The 23,153-nt window shown below is 42.6% G+C and overlaps 1 protein-coding gene across 2 annotated transcripts in view; it reads left to right on the plus strand.

Moving 5' to 3' along the window:
• PDLIM1 (PDZ and LIM domain 1) overlaps positions 1–23,153 on the plus strand; it is a 325,465-nt gene that overhangs the window by 76,276 nt on the left and 226,036 nt on the right. For both annotated transcript variants that reach the window (XM_069240492.1, XM_069240491.1), the window contains exon 2: positions 14,070–14,221. In XM_069240492.1, the coding sequence (XP_069096593.1) occupies positions 14,070–14,221 (152 nt within the window). The remainder of the gene's footprint in view (positions 1–14,069; positions 14,222–23,153) is intronic.

The following is a 23,153-nucleotide window of genomic DNA, read 5'->3' on the forward strand; positions in this document are numbered from 1 at the left end:
GCACTGTGGCCAAGTAGGGACCACAACCCTAGTCAAAGTAAGTCAGATACACACTCTAAATTAATGTGTACTCACCCTCTGGTAGCTTGGCACAGAGGAGTCAGGCGTAGCTTAAGAGGCAATGTGTAAATTATTTGTGCAACACTTAAATTACAGTAACACATTGAAAACACCACAAAAAGGACTTTACACCAGTTTAAAAAAATAGAGAATATTTATCTGAGTGAAACAAGAACAAAACAACAACAATCCAATTAGTTAAGGTCGAGATATGAATTTTTAAATATTAAATGTGAAAACAGTGCTTAGAAGTCAGTAACATTCCAAAATTTACTTGAGGTTGCGAGGGACCTGTGCAAGTCCAAATTCCAGGCTGTCCATGATGGAGGGTAGGCCTGCTACACCACGACACAGTGTCTGCTGAAACAGTCCCTTTGATAGAGCAAAGCACTGAGATCGAGGGCTTAATGCCGGGGTATTTCCTACACAGTCTGGTCACTGCATCATTGTCAGTCTGCACTGAAGTGAATGCGATGCATCGTTGTTGAGCCATGCAGTGTGTCATCGTTGGGTCAGCTAGGCTGTAAATCTGCTGTCGTCAAATAGCTTCTATCTCAGCGTTGAAGGAGTGATGCAGCAGAATTTCTCACACACTCTAGGTGTTGCGTTGTTTTTTGCAGAATTCTGCTGTGGAACCCACTTTAAGGCTCAGGACTGGAGGGGCAGCTCAGGCAAGGGTAGGGCTCCTAGATGACAGAGTCCAGTGGCACCAGGAGAGTATCAGGCAGTCTTTTTGTCCCTCTGACTGGGTAGAACATGGGGCAAGCCAACAAGCCCTTGGTGAATCTTGGGTTCAAGGACGTAGAGGACAGGTCCAGTCCTTCTCACTCCAGGCAAGAAACAGCAGAGAGCAGGCCAACACAGTAAAGCAAGTAGCAAAGTGGCAGTCTCTCCTACCGCACAGCACACATCAAGCAGTAGGCAAACACAGCAATGGAGCTTCAGAGTGGCAGTCCCTCTTAGTAGCACAGCGGTCCTTCTTTCTGGCAGAATGTCCTTGATTCCAGTAGAGTTCTGATTTTGTGGGATTTGGGGTCCCTCCCATCTAGCCCAAAAAAAAACGTCAGCCTGGTGATGGACCATCAGAGTGGAAATGTCATACCTAAGCTCCCCTTGTGTGTGACTGTCTAAAGGTAACTCCAATGTTAACCAATGAGAGGGATAGGCCTTGCAGTAGTGAAAAACGACTATCAGTTTTTCACTACCAGGACATGTTCAACTTAAAAGTACATGTCCAACTTTTTAAATACACTGCACCCTGCCCACGGGCTAACCAGGGCTTACCTTAGGAGTGACTCATATGTAATAAAAGGAGGGTTTGAGCCTGGCAAGAGGGTAAACGTGCCAGCTCGAAATGGTAGTTTAAAAGGGCACACACAGGCTCTGCAGTGGCAGGCCTGAGACATAAAAGTAATGTACATACTAAAAATATTGAATCCCCAAAGGTGCAAGGATTCGTGTCAAAATATCAAGCACTTAAATGAGCGTCAGCATGGAAAAGAGGAAGTGATCAAAAAATAACTTGTAGCGAAAGACCTACTAAAGGAAAGAGGCACTTAACATAATGATACCAATTGATATTAATGAAAAGCTGGACCTGAGATTTGCTTTTTATTTTGTATTGTTAGTGTGTATACTTTATTAATGGCATGCTTTTATTATAATTTATTAATGGCATTCTATTATAATGGACATTTAATGTAACAGGGTAATGAAATCAGACTGTAATATGTTACTATGAGACATTTTACTTCCTTTTTAAACCAGCAGTGGCAAGTGCTGGAGTTAGATCAGACTAGTGAGGGCCACATGTTAAACTCCTTGTGGATCAAGTTTCTAGAGATGTGGCTGTTGTTTCAATTTAAAATATAGAAATCAGTGACGATTTAATTGATGTTGTGCTACAGCAATTGTGAATGATGACCCCCCCTGAAGAAGGGATCAGTGTTTCAAAATACAAAGGGTTTAAACTACGTGTCTTGTGATAATTGACCTGGATTAGCAATGTCGATCAAACCAATTGTGTGAAGAAATATGAGATTTATGAACTGAACATCCTTTGAATGAGTTTCACAGCCGGGTGATGCCCTGAAGTAACTGAACGGTACATATAGTTTGACATTTCTGGTACTGCGTGAAGTTCGGGTACGCCGCTCAGCCTCTAACCAATGAAGTTAACGAATCCTCTAAGTACCATCACTGTTATGGGGGGCGGGGGGGCGTCCCCGCATTTGTGATTCTGACAGTGTGCCACAGGGGCCTGTTATTTCTCAAGAACCAAACATGTCACCATTCTGACTAGGTCTTCGGAGACGGGTATCACTTAAACCAGGACATAAATATATAGGTTAATACTGTTTGTTGTGTTTGTATGGGGGCAGAGGTGATGGAGGGAGAGAGGTCACAATGGCCAGGGCCAGCAGCCAGCTGTGTGTTCAGGCACACGCCTAGCAGTGGCTGGAGGTCAGGACTGATCGTATTAGCCCTTCCATCGGGTGCAGGAGAGCAGAGGTGAGTCCATCAGCAGAACGGTCGGCTGCTTTGGCAGAGATGTGTGTTACTTCAGTGAATAGCAGCAGGTGCTGCTTGCTAGGGGCGTGTCTATAGAGCTGTGTGCCAGTCGGAATATGGAGGGTATTTAAGAAAGCAAGTGCGTGTCTTCTGGATTTCATACAGGCACTGTAAAGTTGTTTGGGATGTGACCTTCAACTGAGCATTGTTTAAACATTCTTTTTAAAAGCTCCCAGCAAAGCTACCCATGTCCAGCACACAAGATAGTGGCAAAGTAGCAACAAGCCATAGCTTGTGCCATGGATACTAGTGTATATCATGTGAATTTGGCATTGCTTTACACCACTTTGTAAACAGGATACTGTAACACGTGCGTGGATGCAATAGTCATTTCTTAAACCACAGGGCCTAATTGTACGTGCTTGGGGACGTGTGTAAGAAGGTTTGTGTTCACTTGCTGATGGCTCTGTGTGCAAAGAAACGGTACCAAGAATGTTCATTTCTTTGCCCAAAACCTGCCCTACTCTCTTTCCATCCCTTTTATTTACTTTGTAGTAGGGGGCACTCTTTTACTAATTGGGAATGCTCAGACTCACGTTTCCCAAATATTATTAACTAAACTGTGCCTCTGCTCTGGATTAAAAGCCGTAAACCAATAGAACTGTCCGATAAAGTCAGGGAGAACAACGTATGCATAGCTTAGCAGTGCGTGCATTACATACTGGCAGATGACATGACAAGTGAGCAAGGCCATCTTTCCCATGCAGCTGCTGTGCCGCTAGTGCCTTGCCATATTAGGCCTGCTCTATGTTTCATGCTGCAGATATTTTGGGGGTCTGGGTGTATGTTTGTAACATTTGTATATCTAACTTAGCCAGAAGGCAACAAGCAGAGGGGTTGTGTATACCACCATTCAGATCAGACGTGTTCACATTATTCATTTGGAAAAGATAGACGGTATTGTATCCGTCAGTAGCTATAAGACATGAATATGTACTATTAAAATATTTTTCTGTTTGTAAAATTACAACACAAACTGAGATAAATGGAAAGTAGCTGCGGTTCCTTTCAATGCTGAGATGACTGGTGGGCCGGCAGTCATCTCTAAATGTGACGGACAGTAGTCAGTCGTGGTGCAGAGGTAAGGTTGTGCGTCACCCGGTGTATCTATCTAACTCACAGTCGGGTCCTTAGAATTCATTTCACAGGTTCTTCCTTGGTTTGTGTGCCTCCTTTGTGCGCCGTGCCAGTGATTGGCCATGTCTGTCCCCTGATGTGCATCCACAGGTTCTTCCTTGGTTTGTGTGCCTCCTTTGTGCGCCGTGCCAGTGATTGGCCATGTCTGTCCCCTGATGTGCATCCACAGGTTCTTCCTTGGTTTGTGTGCCTCCTTTGTGCGCCGTGCAAGTGATTGGCCATGTCTGTCCCCTGATGTGCATCCACAGGTTCTTCCTTGGTTTGTGTGCCTCCTTTGTGCGCCGTGCCAGTGATTGGCCATGTCTGTCCCTTGATGTGCATCCACAGGTTCTTCCTTGGTTTGTGTGCCTCCTTTGTGCGCCGTGCCAGTGATTGGCCATGTCTGTCCCTTGATGTGCATCCACAGGTTCTTCCTTGGTTTGTGTGCCTCCTTTGTGCGCCGTGCCAGTGATTGGCCATGTCTGTCCCTTGATGTGCATCCACAGGTTCTTCCTTGGTTTGTGTGCCTCCTTTGTGCGCCGTGCCAGTGATTGGCCATGTCTGTCCCTTGATGTGCATCCACAGGTTCTTCCTTGGTTTGTGTGCCTCCTTTGTGCGCCGTGCCAGTGATTGGCCATGTCTGTCCCTTGATGTGCATCCACAGGTTCTTCCTTGGTTTGTGTGCCTCCTTTGTGCGCCGTGCCAGTGATTGGCCATGTCTATCCCCTGATGTGCATCCACAGGTTCTTCCTTGGTTTGTGTGCCTCCTTTGTGCGCCGTGCCAGTGATTGGCCATGTCTGTCCCCTGATGTGCATCCACAGGTTCTTCCTTGGTTTGTGTGCCTCCTTTGTGCGCCGTGCCAGTGATTGGCCATGTCTGTCCCTTGATGTGCATCCACAGGTTCTTCCTTGGTTTGTGTGCCTCCTTTGTGGGCCGTGCCAGTGATTGGCCATGTCTGTCCCTTGATGTGCATCCACAGGTTCTTCCTTGGTTTGTGTGCCTCCTTTGTGCGCCGTGCCAGTGATTGGCCATGTCTGTCCCTTGATGTGCATCCACAGGTTCTTCCTTGGTTTGTGTGCCTCCTTTGTGCGCCGTGCCAGTGATTGGCCATGTCTGTCCCTTGATGTGCATCCACAGGTTCATCCTTGGTTTGTGTGCCTCCTTTGTGCGCCGTGCCAGTGATTGGCCATGTCTGTCCCTTGATGTGCATCCACAGGTTCTTCCTTGGTTTGTGTGCCTCCTTTGTGCGCCGTGCCAGTGATTGGCCATGTCTGTCCCCTGATGTGCATCAAGGCTTGGCAGGAGTAGGAGTACATTTTAGCCTGTTTTATCATTTGTTGGATAGTTTGAGGTGAATTTGTGAATAGCAGTTGTCATTCTCTGACGTTGGTGTGCATTTTGTATCACCAAGTTTATGCTTTAACCCCTCCTTAAATCTCACTTAACCACACCCATTGTGGAGTAATTATTCCCCCAGTTTCACACAAATCCTCCTTGTCCCTCCCACATGTATGACTTGATCCCATAGTGTGGCGCCGCGGCGAAGATCTCCTCACAGAAAAAGCTGGGCGAGACAGAGGTGGCGCTCTCCAGCTGCAGGGCTGTGAACTGCACTTTGTAGCACGTGAAGCAGGGCAGCTCAGCACCACTCTACGTGCTCCAGTATGTCTTTTGTGAATCAGACCCATCGGTGACCCAATAATGATTAAAACAACGAAAACTAATAGCAAATGTGTGTCCCTGAAGGAGCGTGAAGTGGAAATAAAACCTTTGAATGGTAAGGATGTATAGCACTCAGAGATAGGTGAATTATTCGCACAACAGTCTTGCAATTCTGTACGGAGGTGGTTATGGGAAATGTCTCTGAAGTCCACCCACCTCTACCTGAACGATCCTGTACTTGCAATAGTTTAACCTCATACTTCAAAAATGTACAGTTTTCGAACAAGGAATGACATTGCCTCAGGCAAATTCAGCAATGTAAATCATGTCATTTTCTCCTTCAACTCAGTTGCCATGTTGCTCAGTTGACTGGGAAGCTAAAACGAAGCAATGCTTCTGATAATTAAGTGTAAACTCTTGTGTCCAGTATGTTGTCGAAATGTGTCATTTCCCATGCCCTTTAGTTGGTCTTGTGCAGCCTGTCTGCGGTGATCTTCAGTTCGGGTTATTGGCAAGAAGGGCGCAGTCCAGGGGCCTGAATACCAGCTCATTGTACAAACAGGATCCACTGCAGCACTGCTGTGTCCTGTTCTAATGAAGAGCCCCCGACAGTTCGCAAACATTTAAATCAAAGGAAGACATTCATCCCCTGCAATGTATTTTGGTTAAAAGTGTTTATAATTTTTTTGTTCTGCACGTAACCAAGTACATAACATTAACAGCCGTGCCACATGGTCCCCCACTTCTCATATTTTGTGATGCCTAGTCCTTAAACTTGACTGTCGGATCATGGTCTCAGCACATTCTTCCTCCACTGTGTAGCACATTCTTCCTGCGAGCCCTGCCCAGCCTTCCAGGATGATGCCCATTTTTTCCTTCTTCTGTGGATGCACTCATTCCCCACATGTCTTGCCTTTCTCTTGCACCAGGCTGACTATCCCTATGCAGTACCAGTACCCTCAAGTACTGACCTGTGAGAACTGTGGTGCATGCAACCCCGTTCCCCCTGAGACCCCGCCCTCTGAAATGCTCTGAATGTGGCCGCCCGAACAGCTAAATCCTCTGTTACCTTGTAGTCTCTCTGGGACATCCAAATATGTGTCTCATTCAGTTGTATCTCTAACCTAGTGAGTGACTGCCGGGCCTCGCATTCCCAACCCCCTTTCTCTAAAACCAATTCCAGGTGCAGAAATGTATATTGCACTCAACTATATTTTAGTTTTAATGGTATGCCCGCATATCCACATATGTCGAGGGGATGACGGGGACGGAGGGGATCCAAAACAATCCCTGTCGACCCATACAGTTTAGTTGCCACCTCTTGCCAAAAGGCCAAAATCTTGTCACAGTAACAGGCAAGGTGCACAAAAATGGCTCCAGTTAGTCAACATCACAGGCAAGCTGCAAATTGACCCAAATAGATGAAGCTCAGCTTAATCGAGGTAAGGTAGAAAAGATCCACATAATTAAAATGTATTAGTTTAAATTGTGCATTATCAGAGAGCCCCTTTGTCAAGGCGCAAGTCTTCTTCCAATCACCATCCGTGAGTTGTATCAGGGGCAGCTCCTTCGCAATGGCAAAAGAACGTCGCTCCAGTGGCCTTCAGCAAAAATTAAAACAATATGTTAATATTGTTTTATTTTTCAGCTGCTGGCTCAGCCAGCATGTGCCGGGATGGGTGCGGCTGGTCCATGGGAGGCGGGAGGAGAAGTGGAGTCGGTGCACTGAGTGTGCATGTCAGTTTTGGCTGGCCGTCTTAGGCCGGCCAAACTGACATACATACTTAGATTCCTCCAGCCGGGCTGTGCAACACAGCTGGGTTGGAGAAACTTCCACAGACCCCAGTGTACTGTCTGAGCGGCAGGCCAAGCCACTCAGACTAACTCCGACACTGCTCTCATGCTAGTTTTGCCAGGATTGCATGGGAAGCCTGTGTTGGTGTCCCAGGGACTGCTGGGACACCATCACCATCGAGTGAAGAGGATCAAGACGGCTGGCATCGGAAGGAGAAACCGGTTTAAAAAATATATATATTTTATTTCCCCCTGTACCCCGCCCTCCCCTTGAGATTTGTGGCGGCCACCGCTGGAGCTGTTAACCTGTATCATTAACCCAACATTATATATTTAAGACACACAATGCCCACTTGCTGCCACATTGAGAACTGTCAAAAGAGTTTCTGATTAGGGATGAGCCTCAGGAAACTGAGTCCCAGTCTCGCTGACAGTCCTCACAGTTTTGGCATACTTCAGGTATTGGAGCCCTCGACTATCCGAGAAAGTCTCCTGTGCCTCCTGGAATGGAACAAACTATTCCTCAGTGTATAAGTCACTCAGTAATTGACATCTGCCCTCCCTCCACTGTAAAGTCGACATATCTCCTGTAATGGTTCCAGTTTGGGCCTGATATTAGCCAAAATATTTTCATTTAACTAAAATTATATATATGATGTATTTATGTGGTCTGTCAGCCAGCCGACTTAGTCCCCTGGTCTGTTGTGTATCCTTCACATTTTTCTTCTGCCCACAACATCACACAGATTGGTCAGTGGCTCCTCCTACCTCAGCCATGGCTTAACTTCACTTTGAGTGACTGCAAAAGCAAACATCAACAAAGCCAAAAGGCTGGTGGCCAAAGCCAGACCTATTGGCTTTGCCAAAGCTTGTATAAATGTGGACTTAAGCTTTTGAGTTCATACACTTCATATGGGAATAGTGAAGTCCAGTGCAAGATAAATTATACTCCTAATGAATGGAAACAAGTAGCCCTATTGAAGGAGAAAATAAATGCTATGTAGCTTTAAAATGTTTTTTTGTCATATTACACATTAAAAATGTATCGTCTGGCAATTGCTCCACCTTAAAGATTAAGCATACATCCATATATGAATGAATTCTTTTCACATGGAATGTTACTGGTTTCAGAGAGTATGTTTACCAGTCTAAAAGGGAACTCAGGAGAAACAGATTTGCTCCTCACTCACAGAAGTAAACAACTCTTCATCCCATTTGAGTGTCTCAAGTGTGTGAGATAGGTCTGTCTGTTCCTGTGGAAAAGGTCCCAATATCTAAGCCACAACAATGAGTTGAGGAGGAAAGTTCCAGCCTGAAAAATCATAGCCAATGGTCCTTGTTCGATCTCCGAGTTCGTAAAACTAAAAGGCAAGTAGAAGCATAAATTCACATGCCGCATTGGCGACGAGGAAGACACAGCACGGGCACTGTAATAGTGAATTTATCCGGGGCGTATACTTTTAGATTGTTTCTGTCGCTGCTTTTCAGGACTGATTTTGTCATGTCAGGACTGATTTTGTAATTCGCTGGCTTATCTGCAAAGCCTCGCCAGATGTACGCTTGAACTTTCGCAAGTGAGGTTTCTCTGTCAAGTTTCGGACGCTTAATATTTAGCCTTTATCTATGGCCCTGTACTTTCCCTTCACAGTTCTTCTTTTCTTTTCCTTCTTTGAAGTTGGTTGGCAGTTTTTAAACTTTACCCCACTGGGCTCTTAATACTGTTTTGGGCAGAAATAAAAGTTTTGCCCAGATTGTTAATACCCATGCCATGGATGTGTTATTGTAGCACCACCATTACCACAGCCATTGTAATGATCATTTCATTGGCTGAAAGTGTGGGTCCTTCACCAGTAATGATTTTGCTACATTCTGTCTGCTGAGAGCCAAGTACCCCATTTAGCACTTGACTCTATCAGGGTCGCGAGCTAGAGCAGACTAAGGGGCCCTCCCCATTACTCATGGGAGGTGGAGTAGTCTAGTTGTCCCAGTCCTCAGGCATGCAACAAGCAACCGACAATAAATCATGTCCTATCAGTGCTTTTACTTGTAAATAGTACTTTATTATGTACACCCTACATAATACTATACATTTATTTACAACTATATATATATATATATATATATATATATATATATATATATATATACATACATACACACACACACACTTGATGGCCAGTTGGAATACCTGTGGTGACACTCTTTTAACATTTTAAACACAATGAACCCAAAACCCTATGACTACAATACCCCCAGCAATGGGATCTCCTTTTTAAAAGACAGCCCTCCTAGCGTTGGGTTGCTGACCACAATGATAAAAGCATAAATATGATATAATAAACCAGCAAAACATCTTTAAATTCACCACGTATGGTAACAACCTAAAATTATCATTATCATTAGGGCATGTAATGATTCACTGTTAATCTTGTAAATGTCAATAAAACCTCCCAAAACATTCCAATGACCTTCATAAATGATCTCAATAATCTTCCTTGAAACAAATGATTCATTGTAACTTTGTCACTGGTAAAAAAGCGTCACAATGGTCAATAAACTATGTGCATGAGCCATTCTTCTATTTTTAATCATGCAATAGTGCAGCCATAAAACCCACCAATAGGGATCCTCACATTTCAGAGCCTTTGAACACATGTTCTTTTTCTTTGGGTGGGTGAAACACTGCTGCCCATCCTTTCTTGGTCATGTATCCTATGACCTGGAGACTTAGGTGGGATTTTGGGGTCCCACTTTTAGGGGGCTACTTTACATCTAGCAGCCCCCACAGCACTCAGTAATACCGCCACAGAAACAGAAAATGTACATCGGGCTAGGTGAGTAAAAGCATTCTTAGGTGCTCCTTTCCACATAGATGACACATATTTTATTTGCAGCTTTGTGCTGTGTTTCATTTTGTTCATTTCATTTCCCTTTTTTATGTCAACAATAGCAGCACGCAAGCGCTGCTTTTTTTGACTTGTAATCTATTCTGTGGACTTTAACCACGCCCATCTCAAGCCCATCACTTTCATTCGCTCCTGGGCTTGCCTTCAAAAATCCCTTGATGTCACTGGTAAGTGCTTTACGTTTGTCCCACATTGAGGCTACTTTGTTATGCCTTGCAAACTGAGTCTGTTACATGGATTATTGAAAAATTGCCGATATACTGTAGTGTGGGCGAACTCATTTTTTCTTTTGTCTCCCCTTCACGCTCCATGGCAGCCATGGCGCTTTGATGTTTCATACAGTACCACTCGATCAGCGGTATTGAAGCGCGAAGCATGACTTCTAGTTACGTCACATTGTTTCTTTTGTCTCTCCCCTTTGCGCGCCATGGCGGTTTGGAGTATCATACAGCACAAAGTTGATCAGTGGTATTGGAGCGCTTTGCATGACTACCACTTGTGTCACATTGTTTCTTATGTCTATCTTTTTTTCTCATTCTAATAAAGTACCCTTCTTTAAATTATTGTCTACTTTGTGTCCATATGGTGTGTGGGCACTGGAGTTTCCTCAATGTCTGAGTTCACATTGTCATGTGACTTGGTCTGCTAGGATACAAGTCCGTAATTACACCGAGCACAGGTAGTCAGCACTGATAGCAAAGACTGAGTAGAGGGAGGAAGGCCGGCGTTTCACAAGTTTGCCTTACTGTTACCTCAACTGCTTTACACTCAGCTTGCAAAGGTAAAAACACAAGGTGCTTTTATTCATCCTATAACCTAGCTATCAATGGAACCCATTTTATGCATGACTCAGCCAATCCCGTCGTGTTGAGCATCTGCAGGTTGCATTCCGGGACTTGTATTTTCATTTGTTGCCTTGTAATATGAGCTGAGGTCGAAAGCACAGTGCTGCAGGCCAAAATACAGGAATTGCTATAGAAGTTACGCGGGACCCTGGTGGCCATTTGGCAGATAAAAAGATTGGCTGACATATAGATTTCTGGTTGCTCTGTGCTTCGTGTGTTTTCCTGGCTTTTTCCCTTCCTATTCAGTGCTTGTATTTGTAGTCCTGCACTTGCAATAGGGAAATCAAATGTAGAAGTACTAGAACATAACGAAAGTTCCAGGGTAGGAAAATAAACCCATTCTTGTTAGGGCACAGCTTGAGATTTGCGATGATACAACACATCCAGATGCCTAGATATCAAGTCTCTGGCAATCGGAGCCTACCGTCCTCTCTTAAAAAACAACACAGCAAGATGTTTGTCAATTCTTGAAAATTCATTCTGACACTACATTGGGGGCGTGAATGGTCTTCCAGTTTTCATTCACTTGGCAAGTTATGCATGTTGTGAAAGCTTTGGAAATGGATCTCCTTTAGTGCTGAAATCATACTGATGTCAATATTTTAGATGTTTTAGAACAGTTGGGGAGATCTAAGGGTGCCAACCCCCTTCATGTTGTCAGAACAACATTTTTCCAGTACTGTCTTTTATTTTGCAACTTTATGTGGTATGTGAGCTGCATTCTTGGTTTGTTTTCGTTGACCCAGCTGGATTAAACCCACGTAATGAAATGATTTGTAAAAACAAAAAAAACCTATATTTTTCTTATTCTGTGCAAATGTAGCTTACTCATTCAAGGTTTTTATTTTGCATTGATGTACGTTTAGTGCTGAATTTTGGATTGACATAAATTCAACACAATATAATTTAGCCAATGTAATTTTTCTTTCAAGTTCTAAATATGTTATTATGTATCTTATCTTAAAATGTGTATGGTGATGGTTTTCCCCTCATACATGCCATTCACCCTCTCATTGTACATGTGGGTGATAATAAATTCCCCCAAACAGGAGTGAGTTTACATGCCTGAGTCACTTTGCTGAGAAGCTTGGAGTGTGTGCGTGGCTGGGGAATGGCCAGGACAATCCCAACCATTACCAAGAAAGACAAAACTGTGAGCAAACTGGTGCTTCCACCTGGATGTATGGATCCGAAAACATACTTTTTTTAAAATTCTTACATTTCGATGTGTGCTATGCTCAGACCTTCTTTTCACCAGACTCTCACTGCCGCCCCGTTTGCAAGGTGGTTCAGGCTGCGTGCCCGCTTGGCAGCGCGCTCAGGACAGCATCCAGGAACGCATTGTCTGTCACTATCAGTGCAGACATCACTCCTTCCTGTTTGACATTTTACAAAACATTTTTGCCCATACCTCAAGGTGTGGTGGTCCAACGTCAATGGGATAACCATCAAAACAGTCAGCACGATGTGCTCTCTGTCTAGGTCATCTCTTGTTCCCCACACTTGGTTGGAGGGAACCCAAAATAATAATAGAATAAATATAATAAATATGACAATATTTTCATTTTTGATGCAGACAGAGGAAGAAGGTAAATGGAAAGGCTTTAGTTATATGCAGAGCCACTGGGATTATGTGGAAAAGAGAACCAAACTATGCGGCAGAGTTGACCAATTTATGTGGCAAGAAAAGTCCAGTTATGCACTTGATACCAATAGCTCTAGCTCAAGCAAATGTAAGACCAATAGCATTTCAAATGCTTGTTTTGCCCAGTTTGCTGTTGCACAGAGGGTGTAAAGGGGTAAGCACTACTACCTCTAAAGAAACAATTCCTTGTCCCAGGTGCCAACTGAAGTCAGAAGTCCCTGAATCAATCCCTGCAGTAGGGGTCAGGTGGCTTGGCTTCTCTCTTCCAGTTGTGCGTTCCTCTGGTGTCACTTCAACTGGGTCAAGAGTATTCTTTATAGTCTCTCCTGTGTGCATGGGCTTCTAAGGAAGGGTGGTACGTTCTAGAAGGTAGACACCTGTGCCAATACTAGGGTGACAAAACATTACTTCATCAGTGCCCCAACCCTCCTACAGAGCATTTTGAGAATTTGCAAGATGGTGCCATCAAATGAAAGACATTCTGTTGGAGACTAAGCCCTGCCTCTAACTCCCACAGATAACTGGTTGCTTCTGTCTAAAATTTCAAAGGCTGACCTCTCCTGTGACTGGCTCCATAGGTCAGATTTTTCCATTCTTTGTGTGGTCTTCCCAGGCCAGGTGAAGTGTGAAAAGTAATTAGCATATGCAGATTCCATCCCCACCGTCTCCTAGGAACAGGCCCAATTATTGGTTAACAGTCCTATTTTGTTGGGTGGGCTTTGATATTCCAGCTGGCCAGCAGAGTAATTAACTTGGCCTAGCAGGAGTTTCAAGAGCCTGGGATCTAATTTAAAATGGAGCCATAGACAGGTGATAAATCTTTATAGTGCCGCTAGAAGTGCAGATATGTTGAAATTCTGGTCATATCCGCATTTGTGATTTACTGTGATTTTGGTGTGTTAACTTAGTCTTGAGGTCTACGTATGTGAACATTTTAGGTTGTTGTAGTTTTCACCCATAACTCACATTATGGGTGAAAACTCATATTTGTGACAGGCTACCTTTGTGCAGATACCTAGCTGAGCTGGACAGTAGTCTCACACACTCAGCCCACACATGTATAAGCCCAGTTTCTCTTACCTTAGCTGGGCAGCAGCAGACCTTATCATAGAATGTGGACAGTGGTTACCACTTGCAATCCATTATAATAGAGCGTACAGTGAGTGAGACCCAGTTAATGAGTCTCACTCACAGTAGAAATCCTTAACCCAGTTTTTGATGCTCTTGTCTAGACACTGCTTTGAGAAGATTGCAACCCACATTAACGTTCGGCCATAATACACCCAATTAGTATGCACTATGAAGTGGGCACCTGACATACGTCGGAGATGGCTACCAATAACAAAAAATATATATAATTGTGTTCTATCCTGACATGGGGTAACATTGTGAAAACGGTGTTGCCAAAGTTCTACCTATCGACTGTTGAATCACCAAGAGTATTCAGAGCTCTTATTTTTTTTTTGTAGGTGACTCCTGGAAGTAAAGCAGCGTTAGCTAATGTTTGTATCGGAGATGAGGTTGTCGCCATTGAAGGAGAACATACAGAACATATGACCCATTTAGAAGCACAGAACAAAATCAAAGGCTGCATAGATCAGATAGCCCTCACTGTTAACAGGTAAAAATACATATTCAACGTAAGTTTAACTGATGTGCTTTTGTGGGTGTATGTATTTCTTTCTTAGTCAGATATGATCTGTCACAACAGCCCCTCTCCCTGTGCTAGTAATTGGAACATTTTCTCACTTTGGTTTGGACCATGTGCCTCTAGACAGCTGGGTATTATGTCCAAACTTTTACCTGTGAAAGAACAGTAAAGTGTCTTCCGATAAACACTGCTACAAAATATTTTCAAAGCTTCTTATGTTAATGTTTGTATTTGAAAAGTATTATTTTACTTGAGACTGGAGAATTTGTATGCTCTTTAATGTGACTCTCCATCGTTATTTAAGTGGTTCTCCTATTATGATAAGCTAGAAAGCTAGAAAGCCATGATGGACAGCAAGTAATTTACGCATACTTTTTAAGAAGTGTGCGTTACTTTAAGTCTAATTCTTCATTATTTTGTTCTACCTTTTGTAGAACACACATTTTTTATAGTGCAATATATCGTACTGGTGGTCGCCAGTAGGTAGTTATAATTAGGACATAGTTTCTATTGAAAAAGCATTTTTTGACTTGACTATATCTTTGGCGCTGTTTGACAAATCTTCATTAAATGTTCCCCCAAAAAATGTGTTCCCATGTTAATTTCCAATGGGATTTTGAACACAACTACAGCCTAAAACACTGGACGGAATTACACTAAATTTGGCAGAAAGGTAGCTCTGGGTCCAGAAAGAAGCCTTTTTGTTATTTGGTGTAAATCCATTCAGTAGTTTAGCAGAAATTGAAGGAAACCAAATTTGTATATCTAGAGATGTGAACACATTGCAAATCCTCCCGATCTCGTGCAGAGATCTGATTGGCTGCCTCCACTTCATCTAGGAAATGTTGGCAGCCATTTTGAGGCTTGGCTTCAGCCAAGTCTCAAAAACAAAAAAAAAGAGAAAAGGGGGCAGGGTACATTCACCCTACCACCCTAGCCTTGGTACAGGGTTCCCCCTAAAACCCTGCCAAGGCTAAAAACTTTTTTTTTTTTTTTACATTTTCTGAAAAATCAGTGGAAGTATCAGTTGATTTATTTTCCAAAAATAAGATTAAAAATCAGTCTCCCGAGTTTTTAATTAATTTTGCCCCTGAGTGGGTCAGGCCTTGGGAGCATGGGCGGTCACTAGAAGTGAATTAGCTATGTCCGTGCAGCACATGAGGCATGAGAATGTATGCAAACACTGAAAGCTGCCTCCAGAAACCAGATTCAGTAGCTGTAACCAGTTGTGCACGACCAACACCACAAAAAGCTTCTGTTTTATTGCTGTTAATACTGCGAGCAATCACTGCATCTCAGCAGGAAGCGGTGCCAGGAGTGTCAACCATCTTTCAGCAGCCTCGGCGCTCCCGCTCCCAGGTAGCTGCTAATGCATGCCCTGAGGCCAATCCAGCCAGGGTGTAATTAGGAGCCTGGAGAAAAAAGCCCCTGCTGCACTTTTCTACAGTGGGCCAGGACTCTGTTGTTATCGGCAGCAGACCACACTTGTGTTGAAGGCACCAGGAGGGAGAAGAGGGCGGGGACCAGCTGTTAAAGGTGTATTGAGGAGTGCACATCTGTTCAGGCCATAGTCCTCATGCCTTCAAATGTTGAATGCCAGAAACTGGAAGATGAGCCGCGGCCTGGGGGAGACACAGAGGGATCCATGGCATGAATGAACATACCTCCTCGGGGCAAAACAGGCAGTGTTAAGCAGTCAGTCGGAATTAAATCCGACTTCTCAATGCCCAAGCTGCCTGCTCAATTTATTAATTCCCCATCTATCACTGATGTCATGTTGTCGCTCCCCATTTACCCCATCCAGTCAGTTGGCAGGTGACTTGGTTTACAGCTTTGCAGTTGCCATCTGATCACCCCTTTACCCCACATGTGAATACACGACTCGTTTATGTGGGGTAATATGGCTGCAGTTCATTCAAACACACTGATTAACCGCTGCACACAGGCAGGAAATCCACATGTAATAAAGCATAATACCATTTCAGTCATAATTCCTTCTTTGTTTACATTTGGCAGTCCTTGATGCCGTGTCTGGATATGCGTGGGTGAGACGCTTGTACTCTCCTGCAGGCCCTTAGGCCAGTTTTGGTTGCAAATTATAGGTCTGTCCAGCTGGGCACCCTTTGTGTGCCTATTGCTAGGTTTGGGGGTTGAATTAGTACTAATGTAGTAGTAAAGGTACAACCAATGCCCAGACAGTGTTAAAAAATGTAAAAATGACAAAATAATGAGGTAATGCTATCATACAATGTGCTGCATTATGCTACATAATGTGTCATTTCTTTCCACATAATCTACTCAACCTTGCTGCATAATTTGGCCTGTCACTGCTGCATAATTGCAGTGGCCCTGCCTATCTGTTACTTTGAAGATAGCCTTGTTCAATCAATCTGCTGCTGCTTAGGAGAGGTAACTTGCCCCTTCACACTATCCGGGGGAGGGGGGAGATCTTGCCCCACCGCCGCCCCATCCTTTGTGTGTGTGTGTTGGGGCCGGGGTGGGAGGGACAGGAAGCCTCTCTATTTTGTCCTTGGCAAAAGGCCATATTTGCAATTTGCCCAATGCCAACCCCCAGGGGCCCACTGCCCGTTTACGACTCTGCCCCATAGAATCCCCTTCTTTACACGCTGGGCCTCCGGATTGAACCGTTTGACAAACAAATCTAGCCACTCATTTTTACAACCGATGAGCTGTCTGCTGAAAAGCACCTGCAATTCCTTGCCACACTAATGACATCACAGTTGTGTGGATGGTTGCATTTCATGCTCAGAAAAGGTGCACATTTCTGGGAGGCTCCTTTACTGTAACAATACACAAGAAGATGTGTACAGTGTTAAGAACAGCAAGTCTTTTTAATCAGCATATTACTTGTTTGGATCACGCTGCAGCATTTTTAAAGATGTGCAGTGGCCACCAAGGTTCAAGTGGCCTCTCCAACCTCTCAGCATGCAGAGCAAAGCCTTGGGTACAGTGAGAGCAATCTAAGCAGATTCAGTTTAGACCAGCGTTGTCAGGAAGCTGTGGAGCATATATCTTACAATGCTTCTTCATGGTCAGAATCTCCATTGCACTGTCTCGCTTGATACCCAGTGTAAACTACTCTTTGGTCCACTAAATGTTTTGGGGTTTACCTTCTCAAGCTCTAACCTGCAACAAGACAATGCAATGCTGAGACGGAATAAAATGAAACAAATGCCTGAGAAATCCTGCCTCCTCGTCAGATGGACTTTCTATATCAGAGCTCACAGCAGGTAACTGAAGAACTAGCATCTCACGAAGCAAGAGACGAACATAAATAGGGAAGCAACTGAGTAGGGCTACTGAATTCTTTACCGTGAGTCAGGTTAAATAAACCATCATTTTGCAATCTCAAAACCAAAATATTTAGTGCAAGCCTTGGCCCTCTTCCACAGGGGTGGAGACAGCGCTCTACTAAATGGCCTCCCTGACCTCACCTCAGTATCCCTGAAATGCATCCTACACAATGCAGATCACCTTATCAAGAGCCAGAAGAAATTTGCCTACATTTCTAGGCACTAAAATATCTAATATGACAGCCACTTCAGGCTCACATAGTCTTTAAGACCAGCTACATCACCTCCCAAAGCCATCAGAAACATCCCTGCATATCTAGCAGACAACCTACTCACTTAGGCAGATAATGGTAAGCAAGGAGCCTAGAAAATGTAGTAAAAGAACACCAAACGGCAGACCTACTAATATTCGTCTTCTACATTCTGGAACAGGACCTCACCTATAAATTAGAACTGCCCTATTTTTCATGTATTTATGTTTTGGATCTAAAAAGAGGTCCACATAAAAATACATCATAGAACAATGCATCCAAAAAGCATCAACACTCCCACAATTTGAAAATAAAGTCTGGTAGAACGCATGCAAAAAGCCATACAACGATAAAACACCTTATAGTGCTCAACAATACTTTTTCCGAATGTGCAAATTACAAAGTATAGTACTCCAATATAAAGTGCAAAAATCAGAATAGTACAAATACATATAACCATCAGACAACTCATGTGCAGAAAAGCGCGTGTAGCAATTACAAAATTATTACACTCCATGGTACCTGGAGAGAATAAAGTGCAAATCCGCAAACCAAATGGTGTAAGAGCCATTAACTACAAAAGAAAAATACATGAATAAAACAAAATACAAATCCATTAATAAAATACTATAAGAACAACTAAAGAACATATACACAAATCTAAACGGACAAGAAACAAACATGCACTCCTATCATGCTGAATTCATTATCCCGTAGCTGCAAACGAGATCTACAACTCTCGACAAATACAATGAAGTTCAAAAAGTTTTACCACAAAACCGGAGAGAATACTAAAACACACTTAAAAAGCATTTAAAAAATGTAAAATATTTTGCACAAGCCATTTCAGAGGCAGGGGCAAACAAGCAAAGTCCAGCATCAGCAACTGATGTTATGTTATATTTCAAAAAGATTGGTCTCAAAAAGTGACTATTTGGGAAGTGCAGATTTGGGCACACAATAATTATGTGGCTCAAATTTTGGACCTTGGACTTGCAAAGCTAAGAATACCTCCTGGTCTTAGAACACCTTTCCAAGCTCCTTTGATATCATGTAGCGGTAATAGGTTTAACCTTACAACAGAATGATTCTCCGTACACCATGTGGAAGATTCCATAAAAGATAAGGTTTTGGGTTGTTTATAAATAGTATATACTACCTATTACTATTTCATTCCTACAGAGTCAGATATCTATGTTCCTACTCACTGTAAACAATAACTTTTTTTATTAAGCTTTTTAACACGGATTTTGGAAAAGGTAGATCCACAGTCTAAGCAATTTCACATGTTTCAAGGCTTTCATAAAGGTGGAATAAAAAAGTTGTTTTCTTTCATGGTTTGAAAGATTTGAAATTTCAGAGCCTCTCAGCTAAAACCTGTCAGTACCCAATAGACTGTTCCCCCGCCGCTGCCAGAGCAAGTACATAAATGGAAAGTCGCCCAAATTCGAGCCGAAGAGCTGTAGGGGAAACCATGGAGTTCAAATTACCCCTAGCTTAAACTACACCTGCCCTCTTGCAATTTCGAAAGAAGCCAAAGACATCTGTTCAGAGGAACACTAGTATCTCACTCCTTAGGCACCTACCAACTCCTTGCTCAAAAAAATCCTCTATAGTACCTTGAGCAACAGCCCATGTGTTCATTGCTACTCAAGTATGGAACAAATGTGGTAGTTGACACCTGACATGTTATTAAGATTCTTTAAGAAAGTGATTTTAGAACAGCTCCTACTCACATCAGGATGGTGGTAACTTACTACTTCATGACCCTCCAGACTACACAGTGGCACCCTTTAAAGTCATAGCACCTGTCAAGGGCCTGATGAAATAGGATCATACATCACCCCCCACCATTGACTCCACTTGCAGCAGTGGCCTAACAAAACTTGACGGGGTCACCCTGCAATGTGCCCTGCAAACTCATTCAGGAGCTCTCAGGCCAAGGTACTGTGCTGAGGGTGCCCCCTGAAGCCCCCTCCCCCACACACTCCAGGGGCTGTAGGTCCTTTGTTACACCACTGCTTGTCAGCTGGGACATCTTCAAAACCAGTTGCATCGTTTACAAATCCATCACTGAACACCCCTGCTTATCTCGTACCTCACACCTCTGGTGGATCTCGGCACACCCACTACCAAGACACCATACCATCAGACTGCAGATTAAAAACTGTAAAAAAAAAAAAAAAAAACAGCAAGTCAGCATGCCATTTTCTTTTTTCATCTATGCGCTTAGGGACTGAAACAACATCCCTTACAGGAACGTTATAATTTGGAAATACAATTTATAAAAAATCTAAAAATTCACTTAAAAACAAAGATCACAGGGACATTATAGTTAGGAAATTCAGCAGTTATAGTTATCTCAAGTAACTATAACTCGCGCCCTAAGGTAACTATAATTCACGCCTTCACCATGCACTGCTAATTACCCCAGATATTACAGCACTCATGACATATTTTATAGTATCGCTGTAAAATTTGCAGTACCATTATTGATGAGAAAACTGTGCATGGCTGGGTTGCAAGTTATAGTTACCTTAAGGCACGAGTTCTAGTTACTTGAGATAAATATAACTGCTGAATTTCTAGGATTCTATGTGAGTAAACTTAGAAACAAATTATAACGCCTCTGTAACCTTCGGGTTTTCAAGTGGAATATATATATATATATATATATATACACACACACAACTTCTCCTCTCCTTTCACTGCAATTTGAGTCCTCCGGACAACATAAGGAGTGGCTGCACTGCAAACAGTGTAAACCACAGGTATTTTTATGAAATTTTCACCACTGAACAAAGTGCATATGTGCAAAAAGGATGGGCTATGCGTTTCAGCGATATGCCTTTTTCTGGACCATAGAGTGCTCAGCTAAAAACACTGTTTTTTTAAAGTGACGTAGTGCAGTATTTCCAACAACTAGAATGTTAAAAGCAATTTCAAATAGTGGCACATGCTCAACCTTCATTGAAGTGAATAGTTTCCAGTGGTCATTTCATGAGTGCTAGCTCTATTCACTTTTTATAGACATGATTACCATCAAATGATGCTGTGATATAATGTTCATACCTTTCAAGAGCTATACCATTTAAAAATATTAATATTTAAATATTTGATTAAAGGTAATATTCTCCAGTACTGTCGAAGAACACAGCAAAATATTATATTAAAGATTATATAGTTTTAGTTACGATTCTGAGTTATAGGAATTACCTGGTTTTTTTATTGCTAATAACTGTGCCATTGTTTGATGAATCTGCACAAAACAATGTAGGCCTATTCCTTTTTCTACATTGGGTGATAGTGTGAAGGTTTGTGGTGATTAGTTAAGGGGATATAAAGAAACAAGGTGGGGGCCCAGAACATGTATTTCCACCAATCATTTTCCATAGACCTTTTAAACAAACAGAGGCAAAATGGATGAACAGATTTTAATGAAAGTTAGCAGGAATATAGATTATGATGTTGAAGGAAAGGATCCTTTTTTGTAATTTGAACTAAATTGGTTGAGTATCTTTTAATGTAACATGGTACGAAAACGTAGTGACATTGGGCCGTGATATACCATGGTACTTTCACAGCATACTGCTGTTCCTGGCAGGACAAAACACAATATGATTGGTTAATGAAAGCCCTTGCAAAATGAAAAGGCAAAACATGTGATTTAGACCACACTTTAGCTTTGTTGTTTGCTTTAATGTGAAATGTACGTTATTACTCGTTTTAATGCAGAGGAAGAGATGAGGCAGTTTAGCAAACTCTGTAGAGGTAAGTAAAAGTATTTTTACTGGTGTCTGTATGTTTTAAAAAGCTTATAATGTACTACAGTACTCTTGCCAAAATATCAAAAAAATACAAAAACCTTATATATGAGAAAATAAAATGATACATAATGTAGGGTGGCTTTTAAAATAACCTTTGTTGTTTTTTACCTAAACATATTTAATGTTTGTCAAGCCAGGTTTTTAGGTTTGAAATGAAAAGATGGTTTGCATAGGTTGTAAAATGTACACCATCAGCACAATTCACTGCTGCATTGGAATATTTTATATTCAAACGAATAATGGAAGGAATTTGCTGAGACTTCCTTGTTGACATGCCCTTGAGTACATTTAGAGTAGACTGCTTCCACTTTTGTTTCTGACATATGTGAGAACACAACATGTTTGTGCGGAAACATAGACATTAAGATGGAAAATGTAATTTCAGTTTCCAGTCTAACACCAGTTACGTGTCCAATATCCTTGCCATCACAGTGGAAAACCATAAAGTTTGGATGATCGCATTTACTAACAGAGGAAAGTACAGGGAGTAACTGATTCCATTTCAAACCTCTTCACCAATCCATTTTTTTTCAACTCCCTTTCAAATCTAAATTATTTTCAACATCTGCTTTCTTGACATGCTCTCTGGCCCCAAAAGTTAAAACTGTGCCCACCAACCCAAACTCTAACAATCTTGCCCATACACTGACATATAAGAGTGAGGAACACAGAGGCAAACCAACAAGTATATATAGAGTTAGGTGATTAGCCATCAGGAAAGTTCATAACATCAATGACTCAATTTTGAAGTTATGACAATTTTCAGCTGAACTACAATTTGGGCTACTCCTGTAGCACAATACTACCAAAAGCCAAAACGAGGTAAGAAACTAAACTAGTATGCAGTAATGACGTGTAACACGTACTAGAAAGGCAAATTTAACATATATTTCTGGTCACATGACAATAAAAACCAAGAGGAAACTAGCTAAGAAATATAATTAAGAAGTAAAGCCTTGTGTGATTGGTTATTAACACAAAGAGGGCTACAAACATAGCTCAGTACTATTAAATAGCACAACAACCATAGAGACTTTGCTGACTGTTGGAAAGCAATACACCTGTATTTCTTCTTCAGAGGCATTACAGAGATTGAAAACTACACCTCAGCATATCCATCTCAGCACACACCACTCCAATTTACAACAGTCCACTCCACTTTACTACACTCCACTATATTACAGGCCACTCCACTCCACTGTACGTCCACTCTAAGACATTCCACAACATGCCACTCCATGACATGCAACTCCAGTCTGTGACATGCCACTCCAGTCTGTGACAGGCCACTTTACTCTTCGACACTCCACGACACTCCCTTCTACTCTAAGCCACTGTACGGCACGTCACTGTATGGTACACCACTCCACTCTACTGGTTGTCACTCCACTCTACTGTACGACACTCTACTCTGCTCTGCTCCACTCCACTATACAATAATCCACTACACTCTATGCCCCTCCACTCTACCCCATTCTAGCCCACTCTGACACTCTATGACACACCAATC

Source organism: Pleurodeles waltl, chromosome 6 (assembly GCF_031143425.1).
Source record: "Pleurodeles waltl isolate 20211129_DDA chromosome 6, aPleWal1.hap1.20221129, whole genome shotgun sequence".
NCBI classification, from domain to species: Eukaryota; Metazoa; Chordata; class Amphibia; order Caudata; family Salamandridae; genus Pleurodeles; species Pleurodeles waltl.